At 34.8% G+C, this 16307-nt stretch overlaps 1 protein-coding gene across 2 annotated transcripts; it reads left to right on the top strand.

The window, feature by feature from the left end:
* The first annotated feature begins 7335 nt into the window (after positions 1-7335).
* LOC129904577 (blue copper protein-like) lies at positions 7336-11218 on the top strand. Of its 2 annotated transcripts, XM_055980139.1 has the most exons (3): positions 7336-7722; positions 8662-9044; positions 10891-11218. In XM_055980139.1, exons 1-3 carry the CDS (start codon positions 7518-7520, stop codon positions 10936-10938), a joined length of 636 nt encoding a protein of 211 aa, XP_055836114.1. In that variant the 5' UTR covers positions 7336-7517; the 3' UTR covers positions 10939-11218. The 2 variants fall into 2 exon arrangements, with proteins under 2 accessions (XP_055836114.1, XP_055836113.1); XM_055980138.1 differs by lacking the exon at positions 10891-11218 and having other exon boundaries at positions 8662-9192.
* Positions 11219-16307: the final 5089 nt, after the last annotated feature.

Raw genomic sequence — 16307 nt, 5'->3', positions numbered from 1 at the left:
TATGTGCAATCATATGATTTAGTTTTATCCTGGGATTATAAATAATTCTGCAAAAAACAGAATGGTAGATTCTTTACCGACCAATAAGTACTTGCTCAAAGATTAAAGCATCTTACATACCTTTTTATGACTTTTAAAAAAAATATTCTGATTTGATTATGTCTATTGTCTTGTGTCCATCTCCAAATACATCAGTTTATGGGTGCAAAATAATGATGAAAGAAGGTACAAGATAAACTAAAAATTATATATAAAAAAATGCTATACCTCGCACTGTTGTACATTAGGACATGCGTTTTTTTTCTTTTTCTTTCTTTCTTTCCTCTGAAAGATTGCCATGTGATCCATGTTATCTATGAGGTTCTATGTGAGTAGCGACGGTTAGAAATAGGTTTGGAAGGATTGAAAAGGAGTTGGAGGCCAAGTAGTGAGTCGTGGTAATCGACCTACTTGTGTAAGCTACCGACTTGAATGCCTTACATACTTAAGCTACTTGAGTACATGTCGAGCTTAGATAGCAAAGATTACATAGGTTCTTAAATTGAGACAAGATTACGAATCCACGAAAAAGGGGTAAATAGGTGATGCACCTACTTGGACACGTGGAAGCACGTGGTGAAGACACGTGGAGGTGATGCACCTACTTAGGGTCAAGTAGGTGATCCAGCAGCTTGGGGTGGACCCCACCTGCCATGTGGCAGCCTAGAAATGGCCGCATGGATGTGTTAGCCCAATAGGGGCTGGACACGTATCACCCTTAGGGGCTGACACGTGTCATCTCCTAAGGAGGTGTATATATGTATGTTACGATGACTAAGAAGTCGTTTCTTCAGCAAAATTACACTTAGAGTTTGAGAGAAAACTTAGAGAATAAGAGAGAGTACCTACGACAACAACAAGGAAAAAAGATAAGCCCTCCGATTTCGTTCTGTGAATTAATTATCTAAGGTGTTCTTCGATCAAATGGAGGTGTTTAATAATGTAAATAAACTGATTGGGGCAGCAAGAAAGGGTAACGAGCAACCACCAATTTTCAGCCGCGATTAAGGAGCTTTCAAGGTCGAGTTTTGGCAAGGTAAGATTTTTCCTTTCGAGTTGAAGTTAATGATGTTGTTACGGAGTATATTACATGTGTTAAATGAAGCTGAAAGTAGGAAAATGGCATAAGTATGCTTGACGTTATAAACAAACTAAATTGGAGCCGTTCTAGTTGAATCAAAGTCGAGTAGTGTTGTTACGATTGTGGTGTTGTAGTAGGAGATGGGTTATTTGTGTGTTACAGGGCTGGAACGTGGTTCAAAAGGGGTGTGGGTGCTGTTGGTTGTAGCCACATAACCCTCCGTTTCGTGTGGTTAAAGATTTTATGAAATAAAGATTGAAAACCTTATTTTGGTATCGTGATTTTGGGCGAGTTGTTGGGAACTTGTATTGCGTAATGTTGAAATGGTTTGATTGTACATAGCTGCTGATTGTTATTGTGGGTATGGCTGCAATGATTGGAGGTTCAATCGGAAGTTTGTATAGGGCAAGTTATAGGGAAAATGCTGCCCGATTTTCGTTAACTTCCTAACTAACTAATAGACTAGTCGAGCGAGGCGAATGAGGCAATGACTCCTATGAATACCTGCGTATAGATTTAGGAGCTGGAAGGTCAAAGGTTATTGATATTAGCGTTACTTTCATGTTAAATAGGTTAAGAAAGTGGCGAGGCGAGCTGGATTACAGTTAATCCATCAAAGGTATGTAAAGCCTATCTCTCCTTTCTTTTGGCATGTCTTCAAGTTAAGCAATGAATGATATGAGCTTGAGGATAAATCTAATCATAAATTCCAAGCGTAATTCACGGTCCTTATTTACTTCTTGATGAAAACACTTTTACAGTAATTGAACTAGGGCTTCTCAAACCTTCCATACGTTAGGAAGTGATGAGTATGTAAAGCTATCCCTTCTTTTCTTTCGGCATGTCTTAAATGTAAGTGGAATGTAATATGCGCTTGGAGGAAAATTCCATTCATAAGTTCCTAGTATAACTCGTGACTCATATTCACTTCTTGTGGTTAGGATTCTTAAAGTGGTTAAACTCCTATTCCTCGAGCCTTCTATATGCTGAATAGTGATTGGATGTGTAAGCTTCTATATCTAGAGGCTCTTTGACATATCTTATGACGATATTTGGTAGATGTATGATATATTATCAAGGTTTACGTGCGTATATGCATTATTATATTATATAGGGATCGGGCCGAACATTCCTCGGTGCTAACATATTGTATGTATAGGGATCGAGCTGAACGTTCCTCGGCGCTAACATGTTGTATGTATAGGGATCGGGCCAAACGTTCCTTGGCGCTAATAGGTTGTTTGTATAAGGATCAGGCTGAACGTTCCTCGGCTCTAACATGTTGCATGTACATGGATCGGGCTGTACGTTCCACAATGCTAATTGTACATATATGCCTATGATGATAGAATGATGTATTTGTAATACTGAGTCCCCTAGCGGGCCGGGTACAATGTGTAATGAGGGTATACATGACTTTATTTTATAAGATGCAGGTACAATGATTTATTAAAGGTTATACTTGTCTCCTGCATCCCTATCTCAGCTGTAATCTCATTTATGCTACGTTATGTTTTATATACTCAGTACACATATCGTACTGACCCTCCTTTTCTTCGAGGGGCTGCATTTCATGCCCGCAGGTATAGATATGTGTTTCGAAGATCCACCAGCTTAGGATTTCCGATCAGCAGCTTTTGAAGTGCTCCATTGTGTCGGAGCCTAGCTTTTTGGTACTGATCCTGTGATGCATATATTTATTTTATTCAGGGGTACGACGGGGGCCCTGTCCCGCCATATGTTACCGTTATTACTCTTAGAGGTCTGTAGACATGTGCATGAGTTATGTATATATGTGGGTTCAGTTGTGTCTGTATGAGTTATGTTTTGGGACCTTTCCTTTGTCGTGGCAGCCTTATCGGCTCGCGTGTATGTATATAATGGAACGACCCTACATTCTATGATAGTCTCGTCGGCTTATGTGTTATGTTGCCTAAATGATAAGTTGTGACTCCTCAGGAGACATGTTGTCTAGCTTATGTGTTACAGTTAATAGGGGAATACGTGAGTGTCCAGCTTGGACACCCGTTACGGCCTACAGGGTTGGGTCGTGACAGAAAATTATAGTAAAAGATAATCTTTGAACTTCGGTCTTGAAAAAAGAAATTCTATTTTTGCTTTCACTTTTTTTTATTTAAGAAGCAGAAAAGTTTTAGCTTCTTCTCGATAACAAAAAAAATTGTCTTTGGTTCTATTTAAAAGTTGTTTTACTAATTGATCAAACATCTTAATTTTTCTAAAAAGTGTTTTTAGCTGCCCAACCACTAGGTCAAACATGCTCTAATCATAATCATTTAGTGTGTCTATATTTTAATTTTGCAATCACTTTATGGATTTGAATAAATTTAAATGATTAAGATTTATGTGAAATTTTTAATATCAATAATTAAGGTATCTATTTAAAAATTTGTACAAAAATCATCATCCACAACTCTATTCATTTTCACTACTAACTACCGCACACCATTATCAATGTAATTACTAGTGCACACAACCATTATCTTTAACCACAATTACTACTACTATAAATCACTACTGTCAATCAATATTATAATCAGCCACTATTTATAAATCATCATAAATCATTATCACAATAACCATCAATTACTACTAATAATCACCACTATCAATCACCATATATATCACCTACCATCTTCACTATTCACAACTATCATTAGCTATCATTATCATTCACAATAATTCTATCCATTACCAATAACCATCATTAACCACTACTGCTAATCATCATCAAAACTAGTTACTACCCACAACCACTACATGTAATGACCCTTCCTGTCGAGTGAATTAGTAGTAAAAGAAATCAGGCGAGAAAACTTTTGGGGTAGTAATTTAAAAATATTAGGTTGGGCTAAGCTCGGACGAAATTTGAGTGAGGTAAATTTGGGGCAATTCGAGAAAAGATTGGGTAAGATGTCTAAGTTGAAGCTAGTTGTCCTTTTAGCTAAGATATTAAGGAGTTCATGGGACTTTATAAAATTGAATTCGGGTGAGTAGAATTCTCGAAATCGAACTTGGCATGAAAGGGTGGAACTGCAATGTTAGCATTTGAAAGTGTGTTACAAAATGGACAATTTTAAAAGAATTTTTGGGATTATATTATCTCATGTCAGGCTCTATAGCGATTGACACATTGCCACAACGGTCGAATTTTTTTTCGCTATAGCGAGCAATCCCACTAAGGCAGCACCGCTATAGCGGAATTAGGCCACTATAGTGGGGTAAGTCGTAGTAAATGAACAAAATTCTTCAAAACTGCTCATTATTTCTCAAGAACATTCTGGGGAAGAGTAGAGGCAACTTAGGATGAATTTCATCAGTTTTTCATCAGAATTCTTCGTAAAGGTAAGTAAATTGCTTCCCAAATTTTGTATTTTAATTTTTAGGCCTTAGAATCGATAGGTGTGACTCTAGGTGAGAGTTTGGTTTGACTTAGGGTGGGAAACCCAGTATATTAAAGATGATGGTGTAAAAATTTTGGGTTTTGTGCATAAACTGTTTATTCGTGATTTTATTACCATAATTTGCTAGTGTAATCATAAAATTGATAGTTCTAAGTAATAATGGTGGAAAAACCCAAGGTTGGATGGAATGATCAAGAGATTGGTCTAGAGTTTGGGGTAAGTTATAATCCAGGAATATTTAGGCCAATTAAGAATGATTTGGTATTGCATTACTGGTTTTATACCAAGAGCAAGCTAAAGCTTTGCAAAAAGAGGAATGCTCAGGTTCAATAGAGCATTCGGTCTTGATTTGAGGTAGGTGATGATTGAATTATTTTTCGTTTTACGTTGTGCATGCTAACTATTTTTCTAGTGTTACTCGTACCATCGTGGTTAGGAAGTTAAAAAAGACTGAAAGTGAAATGATATCTTGTGGTCAATCTCATGCAATGGACTTGTCTTATTTACTTGTGGTCTTACAAATGAGTTGTATTCATTGTGGTTGTGATTGTGTGATTTGTTGTGATTCTCGGTTGGCTCGGGTATCACACCTGATACAAATTACTGATAGGCTTAGGTACCACTCCTGGTATGAGATATTTATTGATTGGTTCGAGTACCATGCCTAGTACAGGTTCTATATCAGTTGACTAGGTGAACCAGGTTTATTTTATTGTAATGTCATTGGACCTATTTGTTGCAGTTGTTAAGTCAAGGTGAGGACCAAGAGTCGTGTTTATGTTTACTGACTTGGGTTATATGTGTATATTGTCTTGTTTTACTACGTTTCAGTTACTTGTTCATATTTGGTATAATTGGAGGTGACCGATGATCCTACCAGTACATTATGGATTTTGTGTACTGATACTGCACTTTCTCTTCTTTTGTTGAGTACATGATATTTTAGCAGCTTCTACGTGACCTCAATTGTGATTCCCACATTTTTAGAATCCAAGCTTGAGCTGCTTCGTTCGGATTGTCATGGTTTCATTTTTTCTATTAGTCCATTGTTCGGACTTAGACTTCTATGATTTTGGAGTTGTATCCCCGTATTCTAAATTATGTTAGATGTTTCGGTAACTGACTTTCAGATCTTAGGGGGATTATTTCCGCATGTTTCTAGTAAGTATTATGACTGTTTGTTTTAATTAATGAAATTGTTACTTAATGATTTAAGTTGAGTTCGTATTGGGTTGAAAATTGGTTCCCCCACTGGGGGTTTAGTATGGGTGTCTCTCACGGCAGTGTAGGTCGTGACAAAGATGGTATCAGAGCCCTAGGTCCGTTGATTTCGTTGTACCAAAACAAATCTAGTAAAGTTTTGTGGAAAGGTACGGAGACATCTGTATTTTTCTTCGAGAGGCTACAGGACTTCAGAAAAATATCGCTTTTTTTCCCTTCGTGCTATGACTTAATTTCAATTGGTATCTAACCTCTTTCATTCGTTTGTCTGCGGATGGCTTATACGTCTTAATCTAAATAAAAATAAATGCGGCCTTAGTAAAATTAGTATGCTTACTTTAGGTCTTCTAATCCTATCCCATATTTCTATGCCAATCTAAGATGAGCTAAATTAGAGTGACATGAGTAATAAGGGTTCATATCTCAGTATGAATTTGCTTGAAATTGAGGTATAATTGTTATTGTTGCAGTACTCCCTATAAAATAATGAAACTATCAATTTGGTAGTTTTTCCATTGTTCCTCATCAATCTCAAAGTACCCAACGCCCTATATCAGTTTGTTCATAGTTCTTCAATCCAATCTTTCATAGCCAAGTTACTGAACATTTTAGAACATCAATATACCATAGTAGAATTAAGAACTTAAACATCTCTTATTATTGATAAATTTTGAGTCTAAAAAGGTTCATTCGTAAATATGGAACATTTCCTTGTTTATTTATCAAAACTATTAATTAAAATGAGCTAATATTACAATGAATTTGACATCAAACCAAACTCTACTTGACCCAACTTAAATTTAATGTGTCTTTTGTAGTAGTACAGAGTGGTCCACTCTTAATTCTAGAAATACACAGCTGTTCCAATTGACTATAAATATCTATTGACACAGTACATGGTCTAAACTATAATTCAAGGAAAATGATGTGTACTCAGGACTAACAAGGACTCTTTTTCACTTATTTACTTCATTAATTTGATGTTTGAACTAATCTATTTTTATTTTTTAAAAACGTTATCTAAAATTTAATATTTAAAAAGTTAAATACATAATACAAGTTGCTGCTTTTGACATTAAAAGAGTATGTTCAAAGACATAATATCATAAAATAAAAAGGTGAGGAATTGATTACGCCTTAATATTAGTTGCATGTGAGTACTGTAATCACTTGTATATAAACACTAATATTTCCTTGAATTTTAATCCTCATCACCTCACTCAAGTTTCGGTAATACTTTCTCAAGTTAATATATAATAATATATCGAATTTTCTGTTAAATAATAGTATATAGATCTTTACTAAATATTTTAATTCATATATTGAGTTTGATCAAACACTATTGAGTTTATGTGAATTCTCACGTATCACTCTAGATCAGCACTACAATAAAGTAGATTATTTCTTTTAATTGGCCAAGTCTTAATGAGTAAATTATATACATGCTTAAATAACATATATTTAATAAAATAGTCTAGATGCGTGCAAACTAAACCATTTTTATATTTTTGGAAGAAAGTAGTGGTTGGGGAAGACTTTATTATCACATAAACAATGCCTCTAATTGGGAAAATTCAGTACAATCAAGAAGAAGCTAGAGCTAAACTAAAAAGAGAACCATTTTAGTAAATTTAAGAAAGGAATAAGGTCCTCTATATAAAAGCACAAAAGGCTAGTGCCACCACTTCTCTTTACTAACTAAGAATACTCCATCTTTGCCTTTCTTCTTTCTTCTTCCAAGCAAATTAAGAATAATGGAACAAACTATTTTTAACAATAAACTTTCATGGCTTCTTCTTCTTCTTGTCCTTATTTTGATTTCCTTTTCAAGATCAGCTGATGCTTACAAGAATTATACAGTGGGTGATTCTTTAGGTTGGTTTGATAATCTTGAAAAGCCTCATGTTAACTATGACAAATGGGTTGCTGACAAAAAATTCAGTCTTGGTGATTTTCTCAGTAAGTTTTCTTCATCAATTTAACCAATTCTTGGTAACTAGATATTATTTAACTTATATGACAGTGAGTGTAAACATGATCTATATAATTTAATCAAAGGTGGAGCTAGGGATTTTGGATTATAATTAGTTTTGTTTACCGAATTTTGGATAGATTATTTTTATATATGTAAAATAAATATAGAATTTGAGTCAAAATTACTGAATTCTATCGAATCCGTAACTATATTATGACTCTACCCCTGAATTCAACCTGTTGTAGTAGATTATTACTAATTTTATTTTCCAGGTTACTAATTCCAACTTAATTATTACAAGATAATTTGGTTTAAAGTTTTTTTTTTTGAATGTTTTGCAAATATTGGTGTCCATAATATTCTCTCTTTTGAGTGGGGTAGGGGGCATCGTAAGATAATTCTATATCTGAAAAATGTGTCACAAAATTAAAGCATGAAACATCTTGATTATGGATCTTGGTTTTTTTTGATTCTGCTTATGTTTACATATGCTTGTGAATTCTTAAAGAGTTATGAAAGGAATTAATATGATGGATCTGAATACATATGTCCAAAATTGAATTTTGACAATTTTATTTGAGTGATGAATGATTTACAAACTACGGTACCAAATGCATTGATCTTTCTACTTACTATTTTTTTATTTGAAATTACGAATTCTTCACTTGATTTTGATGGTTTGGAATTTTTTTATAATTACAAACAGCTGTATTTGTTGGCATTATTTACAATTTGATAAGTTAGTGTAGAAGTGTGTGTTATGATAAGGTATTGTACAAGTAACATGTAGTGAGCATATGCTTGCACATGTTCCAAAGATAGAAGCCAATTCATAATTCTCTGTCACAGGAAAGGACAGAGCTAGAGTATAAATTTGATACAAAAAAATCTTTTCTTATTCTTTTATATGTTTTATTATGCAGTTTTTAATACAGACAATAATCACTCGGTCACTCAGACTTACAACTTTACCACATACAAGAGTTGTGACTACAACAATGCCTTAGACAACGATACCATACAATGGGTATCTGCAGATCCATCTTCAACTTCAATTTTTCCTGTTTCAGTAGCAGTTCCACTTGTAAAAGTTGGACCTACTTATTTTTTCTCTAGTGATTATGATGGCGAACAGTGCGAAAATGGCCAACATTTTAAAATAAACGTGACGTATGGTCAAGGATTGCCTCGAAGCCTTAAGAATCCATCAGACGACGACTCACTGGCTCCAATTAGTCCGATTTCCGGTGACGAAGAATCGGCACCGGATACGTTAGTTCCTTCTTCCTTCGATCATCCACGTGATGTGAGTACTGATGATAGTCCTGAACCTTCAAATTCGATTTCACTTTCGATATTTCCTAAGTTTTTAGGTATTCAATTGAATTGGGTATTCGTTATGCTTGTGTTAGCTTTTGGAATTTGTTAATTATAGGACTTCAAGTTTATTCTTTTGTGTTTTATTTATCCCTTCAGTTTATACCTATATAGTACAAAGAGTAGAGCATTGGAGGTTTTGGGCTTTGGGCATTATACTGATAGTATAATATGACATTTCAATTTATTTTTTTTTGTAAGCTTTTTGTTCTCTCTGTTGTGTTTTGGATTTACTATCTTTTGGGAGTCGTTTGGTTTGCAGACCAAGTAATATATGTATGTATTATAGTATAAATATTTTTTATACAAAGAGAACAATATTATATGGTTATTATGTGATGGATAGTAATCGGATTTCTCAGCTACATTACTATATCTTGCTCTTTATACATAAACAACTTTGTCTCAATATTTTATTTTGCATGAACGATACACTTAATCACATAAAATATTCTAGTTTATTTACTCCACTTAAGAGTGAAATTAGTTAATCATGATATTTCATAATTGGTTAAATGATTGCCAAACCAAACGAGTCAACAGAGAACAAATGCATGTGAAAAGGTTGAGTAACAAGTCCCACATGGAATATGGGGATGTCTCTCTCTCCACAGGTTTTTTGTTGGAGTAATTTTATTCATTAAATAATGACCTTTATTTTAAAAAGATGAAAAATACAGAAAAGGATTTTATATTTTTAGGATGTGGGTCAAAGCATATGATCTTTCATTTTATTTGTTTTCATATTTCTTTTCAATAAGGATGTTATTTTCCAAAAGACACATGTACAAATATTCAAATCTTTTGTCAATAATTCTTATAAAAAATACATAACTTTTTTCCTGAACTGGTTCACTAAATTTACTTTTGCACTATAATTTTATGAAGATGGTTATGTATATTAATATTTACCTTATACTCCTATTTTGATTAGTAGCTCAACCACCGACTAATATCAGGTTTTAGAGATATTTTATGTATATCTTGTTTCTCCCTTCCTCTACTTCTTATCTATTGTTTGTTTTTCACATTCTTCTCTTACACGTGATAGCCAGTAACTCCTGGTTCTGAGCAATGAGTTTGGCTTATATACTAATGGAATGTTGGTAGGTGTTATTATGACCTGAGATTTCGGGTCGTGACAATTCTTCTGTCAATTCTATGGCAGCAAGTTCTTCCAATTTTCTCTTATTTGACAAGATTTCTTTTAAAAACTTGCATTAGAAGACATTTGAGTTAATGCTTCAGTAAAAGGGACATTGATATATAATCATTTTGAAAATATCCAAGAATTTCCCAAATTGTTTGTCCATTTTTTCCCTTTTTTTGTTTTTGTGGAAAAGGAAGTGTTATTTCTCGAGTGTTTTTGTCAACCCGATGGGGTGGTTCCTGTTTTCTCTTTTCTTCCTTCTTCGCTAATTTAATTGGCTTTTGTTTCTCAAGTTCTTGATTCTTGTATGTCTTCTTTTGGAACTTCTTCTTCATTCTCTAGGTAGGATTTAGGTAAATCTTTTCCACTTATCAATGTGATGGCTTTTACTTGTTCTTTTGAATTTTTCTATGTATTGCTTGAGAGACTTTCAGAATTTCTATTTGTTCGATTGTTTCCTAATTGTCCCATCTAAATTTCAAAGTTTCAAATTGTCAATTCTTGAGATTTCATCTTTTCATCAATATTCTTAATGAATTTATACATTAAGCCTTAATGATTTTTTCTCTGAGACAAAGGTTGTGCTTGATCCCCTGATGATTTCCAATTTGGTTTTGAAATTCAGGTGGCGGCTAGCTTGACTGCCTTGGTTTCCACTATTCTTGCTCCATGAGAATCTTGGATGCTTTTGACCATGTGAATTAAAGTTATTATTATTATAATAGTTATTATTTATCATTATAATGACTAACTGCATTAACATGTTCCCCAATTTGGCTTTCATGGTTTGGGTGTCATCCACCACAAAAATCGCAAAGTGATTGTGATTGAGTATTGCATGTATGTGCTTGTATTTCCTCAACTTTCTCTGTCGAGTTTGTTATATGATGAGCTAGTGAAGAGACAACATCAATTTAGTGTATTCCAGCTGGCTTCTTAGATTTATCTCTTTCAGTGGGCCATTAATTTGCCTGTTCAGTGACTTCATCTATAGAATTCATGGCTTCTTCAATGGTTTTGCTCATGATATATCCTCCTACAACTGTATCTACAATGCTTCTTGAGGCCGGCGCTATTCAATTGTAAAAAGGTGATTAGTTGATGCCAATCTTGTCACGCCTCAACTCTACATCCAAGGCATGATCGGCACCCAAAAATCATTGTTGGTTTCCAAGCGAATCTTTGACCTGGCTAATTACTTAGAGAAAGACTCAACTCAATAGAAATAATATTATAAGGGTGAGCATTTAAAATACTTTAAAAGTAAACTCATGCGTCTCAAAATAAATCTATGAATGTATTATAAAATACTGTTTAAAATAAGATTGAAAGATTTAACTGACTCAGCTCTATCCTTGTCTATGAAGCCTCTAAAACTCATAATATAGGTATCGAGACAGGCCGACGACAACCTCAAAAGACTAATAATTAAATGAATGAAAGAGTTCCTCTGAATGTAAGGAGATCTCACCAAAAGTCGGATGACAAGTGATCTTCAATGATACGTCTGTTGAGGATCTCTAACATTTGTATCAGTATCATAAAATAATGCAGCGTGGGAAGATGTCAATATATGAAATGTACGATATGTAAAATAACTGAAAGGAGACATATTCAAAGAATACTCAATGGAATAAATACTGGAATAATTCAGCACAAATAAAGCATGCAATTCTGAAAATAAGTGAATGCAACTCAGTATGAAAATAATATTTACTATTTGAGCAGTTTCTCTAACCGTCAACCATCACTATGAGCATCATGATGATATAACAAACTGCTCTCATTGCCAGAGTCATCCAATACCTTTCCAGGATAAGGGACACAAACTCATCTCATGGATCCATATAAAGTCTGTATCAGGGAATATAGTGTGGAGTCGCCCGAACCAGCAATACGATCCTATTCTACGCTGGCCACACAGTTTATGGGGTTTGAGTCATCTAAATTCTTACTCTAATCGGTGCTCAATAATACTCCCAAAATAATATGCATTAACACTCATATACTCAAGTGAGTAAGATACTCAAAATAATACTCATTTAGTCTCATTGGACTCTATTCAGGTTAACTCAACTTTCCTCAAACTCAATGCATTCTCTTTAAAATATTTATACTCTCAACTTAGTGAATATATTTAAAATATATCTTTGGTTTCTCAACTCAGTCTCAAGATAAATAATTAAATGCATAATTTCTGAAACTCATTTAGACTCGATAAGGATCATGCTCAAAATGAGTGAATGAAAGGCTTCTCAAACTCAAGTATATGCTCAATTCCTTTCTCAATTAATACATGAAATATATTATTCTTTAATTCAAAGCAATGCATGAAAATAAGTAATATAAATACTAAAGTAGGATTAATGTGAATGTAAACATGAACAACAATTAAGAACTCGAAGTGTGGAAATAATCACAGTGGAATCCACAGAGAGAACTCATTGAGAGATTTCATAACTAACTTAAAAACTCAATATAATGGGATTAAAACTCGATCTTGAACTCTTAATTACGGATTTGAGATGTAGGAGGTGAGGAAAAACTCAGTCCAATTCTATGATTAGCTTTATATACCTGGAAGAATGATGTTCTTGGTGAAAATCGAAGAATGAAAATACTACGCTTGAGCCCTAGCTTTTCTCTTCTCCAATCCTTGATCTGAAGTTTCTATGAGGACTAAACACATGTAGGGTACTAATAAGGGACTCAAATTAGTCACAAAATATTGGGATTTTTATTTGAGAAAGGTGGGAAAACATAATTTTACCCCTCATTAAAACTATCTCGGGATCGCCTATGGGTCGTTCGATGGATCATAGGAACTCCTATGGATCGTAGAAGACCCCTCGCGGAACTTGGTGCTCAAATCTTGGACTTACCGATATTGTAGAGGTTGGGTCTACGCACCGTTTCTATGGGTCATAGACCACCCTATGAGTAGTACCATCCACTAGTGGAATCATGTTGAAGGTTCTTAGGGTTTTTGGGTCTACGGGCCCTCTTACGGGTCATAGATCCTTATACAAGTCATAGAACCCTATTGTGGAATCTTAGTGCACATTCCAGTAGCTACTACAATGTGACATTGGGTCTTCGAGCTATCCCTACGTGTCGTAGACAATTAGAAGGCTCACACAAGGACTTATGGAAAAAGTTCTTGGGACTGTACCTTGGGTCCCTTCTACTGATGCTACCTACGATCTGTGGAAACTACTAAGGGCTGTAGAAGCCACTTATATAAGAGTCCTTAGAAAGTCAAATTCTCACTAAGACCTGGAGGGATCTACGAGGCCCTCCTACGGTCTGTAGATGTCTTCTACGAGTCGTAAGTGTCACTCGTAGACACTCCCTTATCTAGAAACTCAACCTTCCTCGAATGATGACCAAGTTAGAAATTGTACACAAGGCACGAATGCAATGCAAGAATTCAAATACTCAAACACTCGAAAAGGTACTAACTCTAAGATAGGAACATGAATATTACCTTAAACATCGGCACTAGGAGGAATGAATAGATGAGGGTGCCTGACTTTCATATCCTCTTCGGATTCCCATTTATCCTCTTCAACAAACTAATTCCTCCATAAAACTTTGACTGAAGCGACATCTTTGGTCCTCAACTTGCAAACCTGACGATCAAGAATTTGAACCAGAATCTCCTCATAGGACAAGCTATCTTTCAAATCAATTTTTCTTGTAGGAACAATGAGCGAATGAGCTTTTAAGCAATTCTTAAGAATGGAAATATAAAATACTGGATGAACAGTTGCTAACTCCAATGGTATCTCTAACTCATAAGTTACATTACCACCCTCTTGGTAATCTAGTAGGGACCAATTTATCGGGGACTAATCTTTCCTTTCTTCTCAAATCTCATAACACCCTTCATGGGTGAAACCTTCAAATATACTCAATCATTTACCTCAAACTTCAAGTCTCTTTTCCTAACATCAGTGTAGGAATTTTGATGACTTTCCACAATTTTCAACCTCTCTTGGATAATCTTCACCTTCTCCACAGCCTAATGAACCAAATCTGGCCCTATCAACTCAACTTCACCAATTTCAAACCAACCAATTGATGATCTATATCTCCTTCCATAAAGAGCCTCGTAAGGTGTCATCTGGATACTTGAGTGATAACTGTTGTTATAAGCAAACTTTATAAGAGGAAAGTGGTCATCCCAATAACCTTTGATATTAATGACACAAGCTCTCAACATGTCTTCGAGAGTCTGAATCATATGCTCCGCTTGACCATCTGTTTGAGAATAGAAAGCGACACTAAGATTTACCTTTGAGCCTAGACCTTTCTAAAATGACTTCCAAAATTGAGTAGTGAATTTAGCACCGCTATCTAAGATGATAGAAAAGAGAACTCCATGAAGTCAGACTATCTCTTGAATGTACAGTCTGACATAATCTTCCACTTAATCTGTAGTTTTAACCTGCAAGAAGTGGGATGATTTAGTCATATGGTCTACAATCAACCAAATTGAATCATGCTATTGGTAAGATTACGGTAAGCCTGTAATGAAGTCCATGTTGATCATCTCCCATTTCCTCTCTAGAAGCTCTATATTTTAAGCTACACCACAAGGCCTTTGATTCTCAACTTTAACATGTTGGCAATTTAGGCACTTAGAAATAAAGTCTACAAAATCTATCTTTATTCCATTCCACTAGTAGACTTCTCTTAAGTCTTGGTACATATTGGTAGAACTCGGATGAATTGAATATCTGGAGCTATGGGCCTATGCCATTATTTTGCCTCGGAGATCATCAATACTCAGAACACATAATCTACCTTGGTACCTCAACACACCATCTCCTCCTTTGGCAAAATCCATCACTTTCTGCTTGTGAACATCCGTCTTTAACTGAAGTAGAATAGGGTCTTAGTCTTGGTTTTTCTTCACTTCCACAACTAGTGAAGACTCACCCCTATTCTGGACAATGACACCACCTTCATTCAAGTCCATAAGACAAACTCCTAAATGTGCAAGTCTATGCACTTACCTAGCCAATTCCTTCTTTTCCTCCTCCACATGAGCAATACTCCCCATGGATAAACTTCTAAGAGCATCAACAACAACATTAGGTTTACCTAAGTGGTAGAGAATGCACATGTCATAATCCTTGAGCAACTCAATCCATCTACTCTGCCTCAGGTTCATCTCTTTCTAACTAAAAACATATTGAAGGCTTTTGTGATCAGTGAACATGTCCATATGCATTCTATAAAGATAGTGACACCATATTTTCAAAACAAATACTATGACCACCAACTATAGATTGTGAGTCAAATAATTCCTCTCGTGGATATTAAGCTGTCTAGAAACATAAGGTATGAATTTACCTCTTTGCATCAATACACAACCTAGCCCAAATCTGGATGCATTACAATAAATAACAAAGCCATATATTCCCTTGGGTAGGGACAATATTGGATTAGTAGTTAATCTAGTTTTCAACTCTTGAAAACTTTTATCACAAACATTAGACCGTTGGAACTTAGTTTTCTTTTGAGTTAACTTAGTCAACGGAGATGATATGAATGAGAATTCCTCTACAAATATTTATAGTAACTAGTCAAACCCAATAAATTCCTTATGTTAGTTAGACATGTGGGTCTGGGCCAATTCCTTACTGCTTTTATTTTTTTATGAATCCATCGAATACCTTCACCAAAAATATTATGGCCTAAGAATGAAAAAGATACAATCCAAAAATCACCCTTAAAAAATTTAGCATACAACTCTTTATCCTTGAGAGTTTGGAGAATAATTCTGTGATGGTTGAAATGCTCCTCCTTATTTTTAGAATAGATCAGAATGTCATCGATAAACACGATAACAAACATGTCTAAGTACTTCTTAAACACTCTACTCATGAGGTCTTTGAATGCTGTAGGAGCATTAGTCTAACCAAAGGACATAAGAAACTCATAATGACCATATCGGATTCAGAAGGCTATCTTCAGGATGTCACTTTGTCTCACTTTCAATTGTTCAAAGACTGACTTGAGGTCTATCTTAGA

Source organism: Solanum dulcamara, chromosome 9, assembly GCF_947179165.1.
Source record: "Solanum dulcamara chromosome 9, daSolDulc1.2, whole genome shotgun sequence".
Taxonomy (NCBI): domain Eukaryota; kingdom Viridiplantae; phylum Streptophyta; class Magnoliopsida; order Solanales; family Solanaceae; genus Solanum; species Solanum dulcamara.
This window is presented reverse-complemented; position numbering and strand designations above follow the sequence as displayed.

Bases quoted from the DNA above. Each gene is read 5' to 3' on its own strand.
- LOC129904577 (XM_055980138.1), top strand. From the start codon at position 7,518: ATGGAACAAACTATTTTTAACAATAAACTTTCATGGCTTCTTCTTCTT. The intron at 7,723-8,661 runs GTAAGTTTTCTT...TTTATTATGCAG, and splicing joins CAGTCTTGGTGATTTTCTCA to TTTTTAATACAGACAATAAT.